The sequence below is a fragment of the Phragmites australis genome, chromosome 2 (genome assembly GCF_958298935.1).
Source record: "Phragmites australis chromosome 2, lpPhrAust1.1, whole genome shotgun sequence".
Lineage (NCBI taxonomy): Eukaryota > Viridiplantae > Streptophyta > Magnoliopsida > Poales > Poaceae > Phragmites > Phragmites australis.
The window spans coordinates 31446537-31467040 of record NC_084922.1 but is presented as its reverse complement, the minus strand read 5'-3'; the positions used below and the strand labels follow the sequence as shown (position 1 = coordinate 31467040).

Sequence of the window (20504 nt, the reverse complement as noted above, 5' to 3'; positions counted from 1 at the left end):
AAACTACTATGTTAATCTAAAAAAAGAAAAAGATCTAAACGACTCATTGTATGAACATTTAACAATCTAGATTAAACCAAATAGTCCATATCAAATATGATTAATAAATAGGTAAATTTGGAATTAAAAGATATGAAAAATTATTAGTTCGATTTACATATGGTTCGGAAAGCAAAACAACTTAATAAAGAGTCCAATAATAATAAAATTAATAATAACTGAAATCGGGATTAGAATAGAAAAAAGAAAGACCCATATCAAATATAGTCTTAGAAAAAAAATCAAATTATTATAAAAATCAAATACCTAAATAAAGAGTCCATGTAAAATACAATTAATCATCTTAATATTTGAGGAGAAAAAGAAGCCACCATATTTGTTCTTAAGGCCACAAAATTATCATGTTAATTAAAAAAGAAAAAGATCTAACCCACTCATTATTATGAACATCTAACGGTCTAGATTAATCCAAAGAGTCCATATCAAAATGATTAATAAATAGGTAAATTTAGAATTAAAAGATATGAAAAATTAGCAGTTCAATTTTCATACATTTTGGGAAGCAAAACATCTAAATAAAGAGTCCAAATAAAATAAAATAAATAATAATTTAAATTAGGGTCAGAATAGAAAAAGAAGGACCAATATCAAATATAGTCTTAGAAAAATAAAATTATTATAAAAATCAAATACCTAAATAAAGAGTCCGTGTAAAATATAATTAATCAATAGCTAAAATTCATACTAAAAAATAATAATTTTTTTTTAAGTTTTTTACTAAGATAATAGATTAAGAAGCACAACGTAACTCAACATTATCACATCAGGCAGACAGTAGGAAAGGCATATAGTAGGCAAGACAAACCTATTTTGATTTTTGTTAGGATGCTATCAGGCATGCAGTAGGCAAAACAAACATATTTTAATTTTTGTTGGGATGCCAACACCTGATGTACAATTATGGTAGTTGATCAAAACATATATAAATCAAATCAATACATATATACGATTCGGTACAAGTTTGTAGCATAAATAAATTTCTCTTCCACGAATATAATTTTTTATATCTTCTTCTAATTTTATGCATTTCGTAATTAAATGACACTAACCTTATAAAAAAGCTAAAGAGACTAATTTTTAATTAAAAGTTATCGTGATAAAAAATTACAACAAATCTAGTCATGCTATTAACCTAAGTCACTTGCTAGTTCAGATGAATAAGGTTTCCAAACTCCAAAGGGCAGCTGGTACCGGTTTGTGGTACGTGGTCAAGATTCGCCTGATTTGGGAGACACTAGTCGTGCTACCAAAATTATGAACATTTTTTGAGGTTTTTAAGTTTTACATTGAACTTACAATGTAGTAATTTGTCTTCTGCAGAACTACATGAAGGTTTTTAAGTTTTACCAAAATTATGAATATTTTTTAGGTTTTTGAATCCAAAAACCTAGCAATATGATTCACATAATGAGGAATTGACTAAGGATGAGAGGAGCTTTCACTAAATCATGGGTTCTTAGTTGGGGTAGCTACCATCTTTTAATCTAATTGGCTATACTAAAATGATATTATTTTTTTAAAAAAACTAATATGAATTTGATGCAGACAATTTTCACAGAACATATTGGTTGCACTTCTGGAGGTTGCTAAAAAAAACAGAAAGAGAAGATATCTTGAAGGTATGCCACTGTTAGGAGGTGGTGGCAATGAAAATATTTTTAAGCATGGGTGGCCGTACAACCTTAGGCTATGTGGTTAAGGTTTTAATTTATCTTGTTTCCTTTATGATGAATGATGAATAATGAAATTTTGTAATAATAAATTAAAGTTGTATGCATCGGTTGATGTAAAAGGCCGAAACTTGTTCCTTTTTCTAAAAAAAAAAATCCAACTTGGTTCAGATCGTGAGATGTCCACTCCAAGCCTGTCCAGAGAAGAAAAAAGGGTTTTGTTGTGCACTACTCGAGTAAGATTTTGGGTATATCACTTGAATTCCTCGCCTTTGGATTTGCTTCAAAAGATTACCACTCCGATTGATAGCGACGATGTCTCTCTGGTGACACTTGTGGCATATTAGTGTAGGGATCCTAGAATAAGCTTGGCGGTAGAGGGAGTGGTGCTGCGAGGTGATGGGGAGCTACTGGCCGCAGGCATGGATGCCGGCTGACGGGGTCAGGCCGCAGCGACGAGCCAGGACCGTGTGTGCAATCTCTTTTCTACTCTGTAAAATATCCCACGTCACCTCTTTCCTCTACACCCCTCCTATCTAATAGAACTCTTTAAAATTTAAATAATTCACTTATTTTTATCATCTACTTTATTTCTTTAGCCTTCTCCTCTTTTACTGGCTACAGATATGTAACTCGTTTTACTAATATAAATAAATAAAAATTTAGAGGAATATTAGCTGTTAATTTTCTTCTAATTTTTTGAATTCTATCTGAAATCAAACTACAACCTCGCTTCCATACTTATCTATATTTTCATATATTGAGTTTGTGATTGATGTTATGACCCATATTGTCACACGGTCACTTAGCTAAGTAAGAGTTGGTTAGTGTAATGGATCTAGATTCGGCCGTTGGATCGTGATCTAGTGGGCCAAAAATTATGTGAATTTTTAAGTCGTACACTAAAATGAGCATCATTAAACAAACTTACATTCTCCAACACCGTCATAAAAACATCATCTAAAATTAAACATTTCTCTATGCATTTTCTTGTTCCAATATAATCATGTACCCATCGATAACCAGATACCTGTGATACGCGTCACGGTCCAGCACCAGCTCGAACCCGCAGCGCTCTCCCTGCCACCCGGCGACGCCGTGCAGGTGATCCTCGAGGTCGCGCGATTGCGACTCTTTGCCGTGGGGCTTGAGGAACGGCGACCGACGCGTGTCGATGAGCAGCTCCACGCCCACGTCGGCGTAGCCCACGGGCAAGTAGGGCGGGACGCGGTCGGGCCTGTTTCGGACGCGGAGCGTCTGGAGGCCCGGGAGGCGGTGGAAGATGTCGCCGAAGTCGCGATCCCCCATGCGCGGGCTGCCGAAGACGACGGCGGTGACTGGGGCGCCGCGGCTGTCGTCGGAGCCCGGGGACTTGTTGTAGGCGTTGGCGACGATGTCGACGGCGTTGAGGGTGGCCAGGGTGGCTCCCAGGCTGTGGCCGACGACGGTGATGCTGGTCTCCTCGTCCTTGTATTTGTCCAATAGCCCTGCGATCTCTGTCAGCACCTGCTCGCCATCAATGACTTGGCTGATCGATTAAATTTCCTGGAAAACTGGGAGTTTGAGACACCATTTGGGATTCTAATTTAGATGAGGAAATTTCATGACCACCTAGAGAGAATCAATATAAATCGACGGTGTTCGTTCAAAACATAAATCGATGGTTAGTGTCTAAACCACATAATTATCCATGCGGTCAATAGCATTTCATCTTCTCAGTTTCTATACTTGGCCAGACACCATTCTCTCTTCCAATATCTCCATCGAGCTAGCATCAGCTCTGTCTTCCTCTCCTGGTTGCTGTATTGGCAACCACATTAGCAGCCTTAACTCGCAATGCCTGCCTTGACACCACCTCACGTGTTGTCTGCGGCCTATCGTCGGTACGAACTTTTCGGATTCAAAACAGTGTTGCTATTGCACTTGAGCATTGTTACAGTAACGTGCAGTTGGAAAAGAACCTTTGCATAGGAAACGGAAGGCCCAGGTTCATCGGCGGTACCAAGAAAACTGCACCATGAGCACTGTAGATAGAGTACAGTGCATGTGTGCTGTAGCAGTTCATCTAAGCCCCGAGAGTAAACATTAGTAGCATATAGAATGGACTGTTTTGCACTTGATATTTCCCATTTGCCTTTACCAAATACCCCTGTTTGTTCCCCTTTTTAACTGCAAGCAATGCTGATGTCCCCCCCCCCCCCCCCCCCCCCCTTTTTTTTTGGCATAATGTTCCCCCTTTTTAACTGCAAGCAATGCTGACTTCTGCATGCTGGCCACTGTGGAGTTATGAACAACCTTCAGGAATTGCCATTTCATCTGAATTTTTGTACAGTAAAAATTGTACGGCCAAATATGCATGTAGTTAAGTGATCTAGGAATACCGAGTATATGTATTCTGAGAGTTAAAGAACCGAAGTGAACTTTTTGAAGCAAGTTGCAACTATTATACAAAAAGAAGTAACCAATAATTCCTTCAAATATTAAGAAACAAATCTGCCTAGTTCGTTTATTTTGCCTAGACATTACACTAAAGTTTCAGGTAGTTCTACTCGAGTGATGTTTTCGTTACCTCATATCACCTATACATTTTAATAACTTCGCTGCGTGCAAAAAAACAAATCGGCCAATCTCAGTTAAAGGCAAAGCGTCACATAAGTGATGATGCCAACACCAACTCACTGGACCACATCTTGTGAAGTACGTAATAGAAAACTAGGAAACACCTCAAACTGGACGCAAGCTAATGCATGCAAGTTGTTCAGATAACACCAAGCTTCATGAGGCAAAATTCTTGTCATGGTGAGGTAACTTCGAAGCACAGAAGGGCCATGAGGTAACTTTGAAGCACAGAAGGGCCACAACCCACATTATTAAGATCATAGAGCACTAAAGCATGCAAATTCATCACATAAACAAGTTACATGTCATGTTGCCATTGGATTAGGGCAATAGCTATATCTATATATTGAAGTATAAGTGAATTGTCTATCTATCTTCATTAATTTAGATTTTTATGTGAACTAGTTAGTGTATGTAGCTTAATATAGTATTAGAGCTAGCGGTTTTGAGTTCAAGTCCTGACAGACGTAATTAAATAAAAATTAAGTCGACTCCTATTTTCATGTTTGAGACTTGAGGGAATCTTCACGTGTGAATTGTACACTTTTTCTCATCAATTACGACTTTTGAGTGAACTGATTGGTGCATGCAGCATAATAATATGTATGTTGCAATTTTGTCCAAGGGATACGGATCACAAATGTTTAATAGCTAGTCATAACTAAATCCTAGAAATTCCCAAAGCAATCCCCATCATCCAAGCACCCTGATAAATGGTTAAGCTCTGCATATAGTTGAAGAGAAATGCAATAAACAAGACAGACTCAAACCTCTCTTAAGTCTTGTATGAAAATTTGGAGAATAAGTTTCGGAATTTTTTTTTTTTTGCCAACTCAGATACTACCCACATTTATCAGAGGGATTTACTAGAAAATAGCGCACAGAATAATAAGCTAACTAGTACAAGAAAAATCTGATAATACACTAGTTCCAGTCCAAGACAAGAGTACAGCTTGCGACTGAGCAAGAGAAAGAAGCAGAGCACGGACCTGCATCCTGGCGCTCTGCTTGCTCAGCTTCGAGCCTTCGTCCGCCGACGTGTACAGTGACAGGTATCCGCGGTGCACAGACGGGTCGGACCCGTCGGCGCCCTCCGGCCCGAGGATCCCTGCCGCCGAGGCGAGCGCGAGCTTGAGGTCGGCCACCCACTCGAGCGCGTGCTGCGTGCCGCGCCACGCCACGACGATGTCCCTGCGCCCGAGCGCGGCCGCGCCCTCGTCCGTGGCCACGGACACGTACCCCATCCAGTTGCACTCCCTGGCGCGGCCCTCCCGGCAAAGCGGCCGGAGCAGCACCTTGCCGTGCACGTCCGCGCTGGCCGTGGCGTAGATGTACCGCGTGGCCGCGTACCAGCCCGGGTGGGAGACGTCCACGCGCCGGAACAGGACGGCGCGGCGGTACCGGCACATTCCCGCGTTCGGGGACCGGCTCTCGCCGATGAACGCCTCGTATGTGGCCGTGATCATCTCGCCGTAGGCGATGAGGCAGCGTAGGAGGTCGACGTCGAGCGGGTCCAGCAGGCCCTCCCAGCGCTCGCTGCAGTGCAGCTCCCTCCACCGCTCGGCCATGTCGCCGGAGAACATGGCCACTCCCACCTCTGCGATCGATCTGAACTCCGAAAGCTCTGGGCCTATGCCTCCCTTTTGCCAACCTGTGTGTTACTGCAAGGTTAGGTTGACCTCGTAGCTAGGTGTGTACAAGTGGAGCATTCTTTTGCTCACATGGCACATAACAGTGGGCAAGGGCATGGAGAATTCAAGGATCCAGAGCGAAATGGGACCATCTTAATCTGTCATTGTGCAGATTGTTCTTGTTACTTAATGCTGTTCATGTATTGACTTGTAATATTGCCAGCTTCTAGAACTGATTAAATATCTGACATCACCACATTATGCACAGTGCATTGGTCTTCAGCAGAATCGTTGAATTAACATTCGCATACTCTTTGGATTCCATTTTCTAGACTAAGTTACATTCGATGGCATAAAAAAGATAGGATTATTCAACACTATGCATTTACACTTTTCAAAAAGAAAAAGAAAAGCGAGGATTTAAAAGCATTTCTAGATCTGTCGTACCAACAACTACAACAATGCGAGGGTGGAAGCCATCTTTTTGTTGCAAGAAAAATACATGTTGCAACATTAAAGAAACGCGAGATAGTTATGCATAATCCAACACCAGGAAGAAGGTGATCGCCTTTGGTTTGGTTTGGAACCTTCCTCGGAGATGAACAGTTTGGGCGAGATGTGGTGACCTCTCAAAGCGATCGCACCGGCTGCATTGCCTGGCCAGGGGGAAGTGCAGGTTGCTGGTGATCCATTAGTCCTTCATGACACCTGCCAATGTGAGATCGAGAAGGGCCAGGGGAGAGAAAGAAATGGACAGAGACGCAGTGTGCTGGCCTGGGATGGTGGAGCCGACTGGAACAAATAGAGGACTTTATTGGGCCATTTTAACAAAAAAAAGCTTCTTCCTGAGTCGGGTTGGTGCCATGAATTTATTTAATAACAAATCTGACTTTTTTCTTTATAAGTTTCTATATTTTCTCCAAATTTGATATAAGGAATAATTTATTGTAACTATATTATCATGTGATGCATTAAAATTTGTTTCTGACTATTGCTCTTTCCCAGTAGAATTTCTTGTTTTTCTTAAGTATTTTCTGATCATTTGTTTTCAGAACATTTTCAGAATTTACTGAACTTTACTTTTACCAGTTCAGTGATCCATGGATGTGCATTTTTTAAAATAATATCGATGTATGAATGATAAAATGAGCCTAGCACCACTTGTCAGAAAGAATGTTGCTCTCTCAGAACAAGCTTGGAAACGAAACCAATCATAGATCAACTTTGTCTCTCTTGACAAAGATTCACTGCTCAACAGATTTGAGACTTTATTACAATTTGGAACACAGCAGTTTGTCAAAATACAATTTTAAACATAATGACATGCATTTCTTCACTGTCAAATAGCTACGAACACACAAAGTAGTAGTTCCCTCTGTTTTAATTTTACCTTTTGAGCTCTTAATTGTAATTTGTTGTCCTAATGACAGAACTGGATGAGCTAAACTGCACAATTTAGCTCGTATCCAACTGGCAAGATGATCTGCCAGGTTACATCAGTCATCATCATCCTCATGGTCGGCCAGATGCCACTGACCATCCTTTCCTTTCACCATACCTTTGTTCTGTACCACCCACCAAGAGGTTGGAATTGAATATTCATTCTTCAGTGCATCTTCGTGTTTATTCACTAAAGCAATGTCTCGATCAACCACCAACTTGAACCCTCCATTGCTCCCCTGTGCCCCTGCAACCCCGTGCATGTAGCACTCCATGTCATGCCATGTTAAGGGGTTTCCAGGAGCCTTCAGGTAGGGTGATTCACCTGTGTCGATCAGTAGCTCCGTGCCGACATCACTGTATCCTAGCTTTGGCCATTTTGGGACCACATCAGGAGAGTTTCGGACTCGGAGCAATCTCAGTTCTGTTGCACTGTCAAATGCTTTCTGAAAATCAGGGTTGCCGACTCTAGGGCTTCCAAAGACAAAGGCGGACACGGGGCAGCTCTTGTTGTAGCCATTGGAGACGATGTCAATGGCGTTGATGGTGGCAAGTGCTGCGCCAAGGCTGTGACCTGTTATGGTGATGCTAGTCTCCTCGTTCTTGTATAAATCCTGTAGCCTTTGGATCTCGTTCAACACCTGCTAATTTTTTATTAGTTTAATCAAAATAAGCCTTTTTATATTTCAGTTGCAGAATGAAGAAGCTATATCAGATTATGCACGATCAAGGAGACAGCAATACGTTCAGGGATAACACCATTGAAGGTCTAGTTTGTTAAAAATGCAGTGACCCCAGCAATCCAAAATTTCTTGTCTTAGAATGCACTAGTTGTGCCATGATTGTTTTGGTGCAGGCTAAGCTTCAGGTGACTCACAAGTGGGATCATCTCCCACCTGAAATCATCATGATGCTTCCCTAGTGCAGCATTGTAGAACAGAAAAACGTATATGACTCAGGTGAATTTTTTATCTTATTTTGAAATCTGGCCAGGACCTCTAGCACTCACTACAGAAGATGGGCGCCCGAGTCAGTCCTAAGACTCAAACCAGGGCCGGTGGAAAGGTTAACGACCAAATTCAAAAAACAAAAAATGATCCTTGTGCTCATTTCTGAGGTAACCAGAATGGCATTTATTGAATCCCACTGATCGACTAAAAGAATAGCTACCTAATTCAAAAGGCAAAGCAGTACTTGGAAGATATTCAAGCATATGCATGATTACAAACCATATTCCACTCTAGATCTTGCTGTTTAACTTGCTCACAGATTGTTTCTCGTTTTGCTTAGAAAGATGAGAGACGATTTATATTGGTTTCTAGATATGCTAGTGTTTGAATGAGTTACCTGATATCTTGCACTCTCTTTGTTGTATTGTGACCCTGGATCAGCGCTTGTGTAGACGGAAAGCCACCCTCCATGCACGCAGGGGTTAGCGCCACTGCCTGGCAGAACAATTTCTGAAGCAGGCACCAAGGAAATGTCAAGGTCATCCATCCACTCCACCATCCGTATTGTCCCACGCCATGCCACCACCACATCCCGCCTCCCGAGCACTTCCTTACCCTCATCTGTAGCTACTGCAACAAACCCCATCCAATTTGACTGCCTGCTCCATGCGGCCTTTGACAGCGACTTCACCATGAATCCATCAGGCAAGCTGACTGTACACATTGCATATATGAACTTTGTAATCTCATAAAAATCTGGGTTTGATACATCCACCCTGCTGAGGAAGTCCTTGCGGTTGAAGAGGCAAGACCCAGCATACCTTGATCTTCTCTCTGTGTTTAGCCCAGTATAGGCTGCCTGGGAGAGCTCACCATAGTTGATGATATTCCTCCGGAGTTCGAGGTCAAGGGGATCAAGTAGCCCCTTCCAATAATTCACTCCATTGAGTTCTCTCCATCTCTTGGCAATTTTCCCAATCCCTCTTATTGAGCTCATCTTTGTCGTGTGCGCTTCAATTTCTGTTTCTTGGTTTTCTGCAAGCTACAAGAGCCTAACTTCATGTTCCATCTGCATATATATAGGTATGATGATAGGTTGCTAGCTTCTCCATCAGATCCGCAGTTCAATATGAAGGAAAAAGAGGAGCTCCCCTGTCATTTTCTCACTCTACCAATATACCACCCAACTTGAGCAACATCCATTCTGGATTTGGAAGCATAGAGAAGCTTGCACGGATCAAATAAGGCTTTGATGAGAACTCCACCATTCTATTCACGCCAACTGGCACTAGCCAGACAAAGTAGGGAATGAAAATAATTTGCAGACATCTTTGTGTGCTCCGCAAGATAGGGATTTGCCTTTTAGGACCAGCAATGGACAATGTCTCCTGCGCAAGGTTTTACTCCAACCAACAGGCTAGTTTGCACGTAAGATACAGTTAGTCTTTGGACCGTTGTCCAAACTAGATAAATCAATCGAATCGTGTTGAAAATAGAAGCACATGACAGTAATTTTTTTTTACTACCCATGCTTGTTAAGTATGTATGTACAATCATACCTACTCTTCACCTGAGGAAACCAAAAACAATAACCATACAATAATTAGCTTTTCTATCCAGCAACGGAGGATGCAGCCACGCTCTCACAAATCACTGTTATTGACATGCATAAAGATATAGAACAATTGTCGTGGGGGCAATAGCTTTTTTGCCATCCTATCGGATGGCGCTCGCCCAAATGGCACCCTACCAATTTTTCTAGCTCATTTGACACCCAAACACTGTTGAAACCTGGTTTCCGTTGTTTACAGTAGCTTTCTCGCTGTGAACAATAACTACGAGCTAAAAAAAGTTGCAAAAAAAGTGTCAATTTTTGTACATTCTCTATAATTCATAAGCAACCCATTTTAAGTGAATTCACCTTAAAAAAAACTTTTGTAGAATTCAACTAAAATTCTTCAAAATGTGCTATTTTTGCAACTTCTAGCAATTTTTAAATCCTCACAAAAATTCCAAAAAATCTAAGAAAATTTACTAATATTCCTCTAATGAGACGTAATAATTTATAAAATTATCTCCCACCCTAGAAATTCTTGAGGTGAAAATGATAAATAGGCATTACAAAGTAAGTCACATTTTCACCTTATAACCTAGGATGTGAGATAATTTTATAAATTATTAAATCTCATTATTAAATCTCATTAGAAGAATATTAGTGAATTTTAACAGATTTTTTGGAATTTTTGTGAGGACTTAAAAATTGTTACAAGTTGCAAAAGTAGCACCTTTTGAAGAATTTTAGTTTGAATTATACATAATATTTTTAGGTGAATCCAATTAAAATGAGTTTCTTATTAATTATAGAATATGTACAAAAATTAACACATTGTTACTGTTCACAACGGAAAAGATACCGTTGTCGTGTGGCTCACATGGCTACATTCCAATGAACTGATAGACAACACTAATCAAGGAGAACATTGTAAGCTTAGGGATCACTCCATCCCACCAAATATTTCGTTCTTTTTAGGTTTAGACAGGCCTAGCTGCTTTCAAGGTTTTTGACTCTTAGAAGTTTCCTTTCTGGAAAAGCTTACTGTAGAAATCTGGAAAATGGTAATACCATGATAATGACACAGAGTTCTGCAGTCTACCTGTGATACCATGATACCTATGAAGAATTACAGCTGTTACAGGAGGCTCTTAATGGTATCCAGAATAATAACAGTGACAAGGATGCCTGGGTTTACACTTGGGACTCTCAATACTGAAGAAACTGCTTTTCATCTCTTCTTTGAATGTACCTTTAGTGTTCGATGTTGGTCACAGATTGGAATTCATAGGAACCATGATCTTGACTTCTTCGAGATGATGCAGCAAGCCAATTTTGCTTTTCAACACCATTTCTTCATGGAGGTCTTCTCTATTGCAGCTTGGGAAATCTGGAAACAGCGTAATGCGCAAATCTTTGAAAGATTAGTGGCCCATTTAAGTAGATGGAAGATTTGTTTCCGTGAAACAGCCTTTGCTCAATCTCACAAAATGAACTCTACTAAGATTGTGGAGTTCAGTTTTTGGCTTGACTTCATAGTGCTGTATAGAGATGGTTTCTTAAGATTGTGGTGTATAGAGTTCCCCCTCGTTGTCTTCTTTCCTTTCTTACACATACCTATGTTTTCTGTCTTTTGGCCTCTTTGGCTTTAATACAATTCACAGTGGGGGCCTCCCCTCGCTGTTTTCCGTTAAAAAAAAAAAAAAAATCTAGACCTACAACTATTAGACCTGCCCCAATTCGAATTCCCAGTGCAACCAAACAGAATAACTAGACCTGCCCCAATTCCAGTTCACAAATTCCGAGTTTAATTCTGCATACCAACCGGGGCCTAAGATATTAGCAGCAACTATGAAGTATTGGCCTACAAACATAGTTTGGTGCCTCATAAGCAATTGATTCAATACTTCTATAAATTAAAAAAAATAAAAAATCTAGAGCCACAACTATTTGTTTTACAACTAAGCCACGACTATTGTAATAGAAAAAAATTTAAAAAAAGATTTGGGGATAACAACATAAAGCAATCCTACCATGTTGCATCACTTCACAGTGGCTCTCAAACTGGTGCAGGGAAATTTTGTGAGTACTTCTCCAATACATCAGATATTTGAAGAGATACCAGCCACTCTTCCATGCACAAGAAAGAGCCAGAACAATCTCAATTATCATGGGCTGCTCATTCTTCAACCTTCAGATCATTAAACCGAGTTTGACAAAAACATATAATATCCTGTCTGAGAACCTGCATTTCAGGACCATGTCTGATTCCTGCAATTTCACCTTAAAGGTGAGGACCTCCGATTTGAAGGGATGGATATACTTGTAGTTTCATTGAAATTGCTGAAGTGGTTCAGTTTGAGGATGTGCTTATAACCCATCATGACCTTCTCACGAAACAGAATGGAATCATCATGACACTAGCACAAGTAGATGTTTCATCCATCATGTCAGGCTATGAACATGTTAATTGAGAAACATGTACCAATAGTTACAGCCATAAGATGTTCTTCTAGCTTTCAGGAAGCTATATACCTCAAACTCTTCTTTGATAACACTGCACGACGTGCAACCTTCGAAATGTGTGTTCTAGGATCGATAGTGCCATGCGGACACTCAAATGCATCATTACCTCGCCAACTTTGGCACAATCTCCAAAGAAACCAAAAGTTGGACAATCAAAATTATGTGAAACTCACATGTCAAGACCCACTATATGTTTTATATCCGCCACTGAACTCAAAGAGGTCCATTTACTGAGGAAATGTAGTCCAAGTGATCGACCCATCTGACGAATCCATATAAAGCATATTGTCCAAGCCGAACAAGATGAAAGACAGATATTCTTCTTTCACCAGAAATCCCCACAAGAGCACACCCCATCTTCAAACCGGTGGAACCGACGGTTGTCCCTGAGAACCACAACCCTTCCTGTACACTTAGTGAGATATTTAATTGCATTGTGGCAATCATCACACACACGCAAGTTCTTCATGACTCGGATAGGCACACCTTCTGGAACAATCAGAAGTCCTAACCCTATTGCCAGCCTTTCGCTATGATATCTCACTGTTGCTCGCTTCTCATCCCCATCCACATCCTTAACCACTGCACTAGTGTCTGCCACATAACCATCTGCCTCCATCTTCTCGCCAACTTTCTCTAGCACCTCGTAAATTTCCTCACTTCTTTGGTGTCTCCTGCAGTTTGACACAAAGGTATGAACCTCCCCTGCAGCCTCTAGCCAGCTAAGTCCAGTTTCTTTCCTTATACCAGCATCACGCATTGCTTTTCTAGCAAGTGCGGCATCAACATGCCTTCCTGCAGCTGCATATGTGCTTGACAAGAGCATGTGCGCGCCAGAGCTGCGGGAGCCTGTCTCAAAGAGCCTCTTCGCAGCAATTTCTGCAGTGTCAGCATCCTTAAACATACGGCATGCCATGAGGAGTGCACCCCAGACAGAATCAGGTGGATCCATGGGCATGGAATCAATAAGGTCAAGTGCTTCTTTTATACGTCCCACACGTCCAAGTAGGTCAACCATTGAAGCAAAATGTTCAACCTGTGGTTCAATGCCGTACTCTTTCATGAGGGCAAAATATCGCTTCCCCTCATCAACGAGCCCAGCGTGGCTACAAGCAGTGAGCAAGCACAGGAAGGTAATGAAATTGGGCCGGAATCCAGCATTCTGCATCTCCATAAACCGCTTGAATGCTGCAGTAGTATGCCCATGCTGAGCAGATGCAATGAGCACTGCATTCCAAATCCCAAGGTTCCTCTCAGGCGCTTCATTGAACACCCGGTAAGCACACTTGACAAGGCCACACTTTGAGTAGAGAGAAACAAGTGAACTAGCCACAAAGGGAGACACATCAAGTGATGTCTTTATAGCCCGGGCATGCACCTGGGCACCGAGTTCAAAGAGCGTTGCGGCAGCACATACACGAATGATGCACGAAACTGTGAAGTCATTCACCGGCACAGCCTCCTCAAGTGCTAAGCGGAAGATCCCCAGTGCTGCAGGATGCATCCCAGCATCACTGTACCCGCAGATGAGTGCGGACCATGAGACAACATTCCTCTCCGGCATTTCATCGAACAGTCGGCGGGCGTCTGCAAGGTGGCCGCACTTGGCATACATGTCGAGAACCGCAGACCCAACAAACACGTCTCCAGCGAAGGGCGTCTTGGCGGCGAGGCCGTGGAGCGCATGCGGGGCGAGCGGAGGGCGCGACGAGGCCACGGCAGCGGCGACGGCCTTCGCGGCCGAGGGGATGGAGCGGTCGGTGGCAGGGACACCCGCCGCGAGCATGCGGCGGAACACGTCGAATGCGGCGGTGGGGAGGCCGTTCTGGGCGAAGGAGGAGATGAGGGAGGACCACGCGGCGGGGGAAGGCGGCGCGGGGAGGTCGAGGAAGGCGCGGTGGGAGAGGCCCGGGAGCGCGCAGCGGGCGTAGAAGGTGAGGAGGTGGTGCGCGAGCAGCGCGTGGGAGGAGGCTGTGGCGGGGAGGTGGCCAGCCTTGAGAAGGTGCCCGTGAAACTGCTGCCCCTTGGGGAGCGTGCGGGCGGCGGAGAGCGCAACGAGGTGGTCGGCCAGCGCGCGCGCGCAGGCAGGCAGCGGCGCGCCGGGCGGCGGCAGCGGCAGCGGCAAGGGCATAGCGGGCTGAGCACCCTGCGGGGGAACGAGTCTCGCGGATTGAAATATTTTTGCTTTGGGCTGGGCTAACGTGGATGTTTTGCTTGTTGGATTGGAGCTCAGCCCAGCAATACCGGCTTAATTGGGCCGCTGCCTTCACGGGCCGATCCAGAGCTCAGCCCAACAGAGCCTTTTTTTTTTCTTTTGAGAGAGAGCCTCCACCACCACCACCACGCGGAAATAGCCGTTTTTAAAAAATAATGTCTTTATTCCCGTCTTTGCATAACGAAGATAACCGGTTTTCATTTCTGTAATTTTTTGTTGGATACAAGTTCAAGAATGTAAAGCCCCTACAAATCTCAGCTGCAATAAGAACGGATCCTAGCAACTCCTCAACAGCGTTGGGTCAGCAAACGGCTCATTGTGCACCTCTTGGGTGATGATGTCGTATGCCTTCTCTGTCATGTGCATGCCGTCCCAGCTGGCGAAGCCGCCTGGGTCACCCCAGACCGTGGTCGTCTTGTTGTACGCCCCGCTGGTGTGGTACGGCCCGTCACTGCCGCAACACGTAACTAGAGGATCATCGATACCTGCCCAATGCCGATCAACAAAACATATATAAGACCATCAACTACGACGAATGGTTTACTTGGCCCTACTACTATAAAGGCAAATGTTTGTGAGGCCTCACCGAATCTGCGTGGATTCTTGACGAACTCCATGGCAGGAAAGGATTGAATAATCTAACAGTGGAATGAATTAGGTAATTAAATTTTCTACTAAAAATTAGAACAAATAACAAGTTTAGTCTGGATGAAAAGCAATATAACTACACAAACAAGCTATAGAAGTCAACTAAACAAATAAACAAAGACACTAAGAAAATACAGAATTGAAAACTTACAACAATATAAATACGTCAAATTAAATTGCAGGATAGTAAAAATATAGACAAGAGAATATCAAATTTTTTGGTAAGTATTAAGGAGTTAGCACTTCCCTCAGTCCTCGTTGGACCATCCATCAAGGATATTGCTCCCTCTTGAGTCATCAAGACTCAAGTGCTCCATCATGATTGTCACTTCTACATCTCTGGGTTGAGAGTCATTAAACTAAATACATAGTTCTTCCTCGGACTCCCACAAAAACCCCAAAAGCTTACCGAGACACCACCAATCACCAAAGACCTGTTAGGTATTGCCAACCACTAAGAGTAACAAGTCAATAGCTTCACTTGACCAAGATCAAGTCTAGACTATAGCTAGATGCACACTTGCTACTCTCCAAGCACTAATGATATCCTTAATCTTCAATTAGGGACTTGAAAATCAATTCAGGTGCTCTCTCTTGCTTCTTGATGACACACAACATATGAACTCATCTGGGACGTGGGAGAGGCAAATGAAACCAATTAGAGGAGTATTTATAGGCTAGATATCCAAATTATAGCCGTTGTCTAACCACCCACTTTTTTCTGTTAACACTGGATGATCCGGTGAGAATCTCCTTACTCACACCGGATAATCTGGTAAGTACAAACTTCCATTTCCACTGTGCTAGCTGTCATTAGCCTTTACTGCTGAGAAATAGTCCGGTGATATCATCCGGTGAACACCGACCCAACACCGGACCATCCTATGCGTACAAACTAGCTAAATTTGTCAGTTGCAACCCTCTCTGAAAAATATGCTCTGGTGATAACCTTGTTGCCATCACCGAACTATCCGGTGGGTTAAACTTCTTTTGCCCTCAAAATCTTCTCTAGTAGAAAAGCTCTGGTGTACACACTTATTCATCACCGGACTATCCGGTGAGTAAAACTCCTTCAATCCAACCGAAACAACCCTCTCTGAAAATATTACTTCGGTGATCCATTCTTGTCTTGACCGAACCATCCGGTGAGTAAATTTTGTTCTGTCACAAGAAACTATTCTCTGCAAGAATTGGTCTAGTGTAAACACCACTTTCACCGAACCATCCGGTGAACTGAGCTTCAGAATTCTTATCTTGGAATCGCCTCTAGAATAAATAGTCTGGTACAATCATCATTGCATCACCGGATAATCCAGTGAGTTGAACTTCAATTTTTACCGGCAATCCCCCTTCCACTAAAAATAGACGATGCTCTCACCACACTATCACCGGACTATCTGGTGTAACACTTCTAACAATTTTTCCCACGTGTCACAAAAAAATCATCCGGTGATTACATCACTTTGTTCATCGGAGCATCCGGTGCATATAAAGTGTTTTTTATCTTTAGATAATCATATGCTCCGATGAGATCACTTCACATAGACCGGATCATCCGGTGAAGTAAATTTTCTCTGAGCTCGTCTAATTCAAACTTTCTTAAGCTCTAGCTTCCCGACATGTCACCCATGGGCTTCTATGAGCTACCTAGTGCTAGAATTTTACAAGTGTGCATCAAACCAAGTCTAGACTCACTAGGTCAAGCTACTACTCTTAGCCTCTCTTTATAGTACGGTCGAAAGACTAAAGAAAAACAACCTATACCTAAGTGTCATTTATCTCCTTTGTGATACTTAGAACTAGAAGATCCTTAATCTTGGTGCACAAGTCCTTTGGTCGTCCACATAATCGCCTTAGAGACCAAGAATACCCAATTATCGTTGTGAACTGAATTTTTGATTCCCTTCAAAATAAATTGTTAGTCACAATGATACGATTGTCATTGATCATCAAAACACTTACCACTTACCTAGGGGCCTAGATGCTACAATATCGCCGTAGTAATCAGCCTATTTGAGCTTCACGCCAGGGTTCCCCGCCCTTAATCGGTCTACCTTATGGCACCGGTGCTCGTCATAGTCTGCGGGGTTGTCGTTGTGGAACCCACTCATGTACACCGGCACACACCTGATGGGAAGTTGTTCGGGATCATGCACGTGTCCCTGCGACCTCCTCCAACCTCATTGACCCAAGCCACCACGACCTCTACTGACGTTGATCTTCACTCTGATGTTGTTGCCCTGTCTCCTCCACGCACCTATGGCTCCCTCAACCTGACGCCAACCTCCACTCCATCGTCGTCACCCCGTCTCATCCATGTGCTACCCTAGCTCCTTCCACCTGATGCCGACCTCCACTCCACCGCCGGTTCTCCATCTCCCCCATTCACCGTCACCGTTCACCTCAGCCTCCTCCTAGCCTCCACCACTGATGCTGTCGTCCCTTGGCCCTCCTCCAACTGTCGCCTTCCTCCATGCCGGTTAGTGATTTACCCCGATGGATGGACTGAGGAATGGATGATGTGATGAAATTAAGCTTGCTATTTAGCAATGATGGGTGATAATGTGCGTGTTGAGTTTTAATAGATGATGTGCATCAACCTTATGCAAAATTAGATGAAATTAAGTTATTCAGTTGGTCATGTTGAAATTAAGTTTGATGAGCATCAATTATGTATACTTGAGGTCAAAATTAGATGTTGATTGTGAATTAAGATCAAATGTGTGATGCGAGAACAAATATTGGCTAGTCTTTCAATTTTATTTTAATTTTAGAAATTTTAGTGATGATGTTGTAGATAGAAATTTCAATTTAACTTTTAGAATGAATTGTGATGTATTGCTTGTTAGAATTTTAGTTGGAAATATTACTTATCTATTTAGCCTATAATGATTAGGTCAATTTCAGATTTTGTTTGACTAGATGAGGCCAAATACTGGTAGATGATGATGTTTGGTAGCTAGAAGCTGTCGGCCCTCCCAAAAATCGCATGCAGATGCTTAGTGCATTACATTCGGTTGATACTTCTGCATGCAGCTTTAGGTTATTTTTCTATCCAAATTCTAATGCCATGAATCTAGATTTTCCTTGGCCGACAACCCACGAGGATCCAATTTTAGTGGATTAGTTAGTAATTTTAGTGAATTAGTTAGCAATATTAGTCATGCAATACGAATGTGGAACAATTTGACTTATTCTACATGAATGGTAGAAAACATATTCATCTTCAAAAATATGAATGTTGTTTCCTTCCATTCATGTAGAACAATGCCATTCTTTAAGAGAAGACAATATAGATGACAGAGCAAATTAGTTAGGTAATATTGCTTCAAATAGTAGTACTATGGTTTAGTGTTTAGACTGAGTTCAGGTTTAGAGTTCATAGTGAGGCTCCTACATAAAAATTAAGGTTCCATTACTAAATAATAACACAAATGCTAGGGATGACAACTCGCTGCTCGAGTTCACAGTAGCATCAAGAAGACGTCTCCTCCGACCTGGCCTAATTGTCGGAAGGAGATGGGCCCTCAAACATGGGACAATCAAGAAGCAATACCTCAAGCAACTTCCTCAACATGGACCAACCTGATGCCACTGACATCGGTGAGGTAATTCATTAGTAGATGAATTCATTTGCTGTTGTATGATTGGCGAAATTGTATGTTTTTATTTCTCTTATGTGAAGATGTCTCAGTATCACTACCAGCTAGAGCTATGAACCAGCAGTGATAAGGACTATCACTATCGGTTCCTGAGCTGACAATGATAGTATTGACTAACACTGCTGACTAATCACTACCGGCTCAAAAATTGACAGTAAAGTTAGTTATGAGCTGGCAGTGATCACCTATTCTATAGTAGTATGAGGTAAATTTGTAACCGAATATTAATAATCCAAAGAACATCCATAGATAACTCAATAACCATACTAAAAAACTATAGTTGCAACCCTAACCCCGCACGACTAATCTGACTTATTAGAACCTTCTCATTGGAAGTAGCATCATGGCATCCCATAGCCCTCACTATTTTATCCAATTCAAAGTTAACTCAATTTGGGAGATTTTCTCGCAAAAAAGATTTTGGGGAGATTTGCTGGGACTGATTAGTTCAAATTTTGTCAATGCTCTAGTTCAAATTGTCTACTATTTAATTTTCTATCAACCTACTTGACTTTGATCATTTAGTAATTAGCATATGGAAAAGAAGGTAGAATCCCAAAACACCTCTTACTTTTGAAGGAACAAGGGAGTACTTTGTTGGAGTAATTCATGTCTTTTTTGGCTGTTGAATCTCTTTGTTGGCTGTTGAATCTCTTTGTCACTTGTCTTTTTCTTCCCTCTCTTTCCTTTTCCGAGCTAGTAGCCACACGACAACCGCTTCGTCAGTTTGCCCACACCCTTCTCTCTCCATCTCGCTCCACTGCAAACCTGCTCGCCTCTTCCTTCTGATGACCGGAGGCCGGCCAGGGGACGCCTCCATGCCTTCCCATCCCTTTTCCCCCTCTCCAATTCTCAGATTTGGAGGGAAGTTGTGAGGGACAAGAGGGGGCAGGCGTGCAAACCGGAGTGTGGCCTTGACGGCTAGTGGTGGTCACCGGCAAGTGCGCCGCTGGCTGGTATTTCTCTACCGCTTTCTCTTGTTTTTTTGAATCGGTTATCTTTGATCCAAGTTGAATCAATTTGTTTTTCTGTGGTTTTGTCCAGTCCAATTTGATTCTTTTGCATAAATTTTTCGGTGAGAGTTGTTGACAAAAATTTATAGTGATTTTTCAAATGTTTTCTCATATTTTTTCAAAATGTTGTAAGAACTTTTTTCTAAAAAATTTCCAAAACTTTTCTTAAAAAATTTTCTAAAGCTTTTTCTCATTTGTTGAGAAGTGGGGGAAGACAGCACCATGGGGCACCAGCTTTTTCTAATTTGTGAGATGAAGAGGGGATCGGGGCCCTGTCACTTAGCTGTCCAAAATCTGCTAAATACATTAGAATTTTTTTTAAGAAAAAAGATTAGCAGACTCGCCTCCCCTCACCCCCCAAAAAGGAGAAGAAGAAAACAACAACTAATGAATCCGATCAAGAGCTACAAGCATTTTTTGGTACTTCTAAGAAACCAAGTGGAAGTGTGAATTGGTTTATTTGTGATGAGTGATTGACAAGATTGTAGTCTTGGTTTGATGAGTTTTAGGTAGCATGA

At 42.1% G+C, this 20504-nt stretch overlaps 2 protein-coding genes across 2 annotated transcripts; both read right to left on the bottom strand.

Moving 5' to 3' along the window:
* Positions 1-2708: 2708 nt before the first annotated feature.
* Positions 2709-6004, bottom strand: LOC133905418 (phospholipase A1-II 2-like; the record flags this gene model as incomplete). Its single annotated transcript, XM_062347184.1, has 2 exons — positions 2709-3236; positions 5339-6004. Coding segments are annotated over 2 exons (1194 nt in total), but the record flags the coding sequence as incomplete, so codon positions are not given.
* A 1190-nt stretch (positions 6005-7194) lies between these two features.
* LOC133908381 (putative pentatricopeptide repeat-containing protein At5g52630) lies at positions 7195-14369 on the bottom strand. Its single transcript, XM_062350378.1, has 4 exons — positions 12860-14369; positions 9538-9617; positions 8768-9367; positions 7195-8061 (listed from the first exon to the last, which is right to left on the bottom strand). The coding sequence occupies exons 1-4, from the start codon at positions 14232-14234 to the stop codon at positions 7477-7479; spliced, it is 2640 nt and encodes an 879-aa protein (XP_062206362.1). The 5' UTR covers positions 14235-14369; the 3' UTR covers positions 7195-7476.
* Between the last annotated feature and the right edge of the window lie 6135 nt (positions 14370-20504).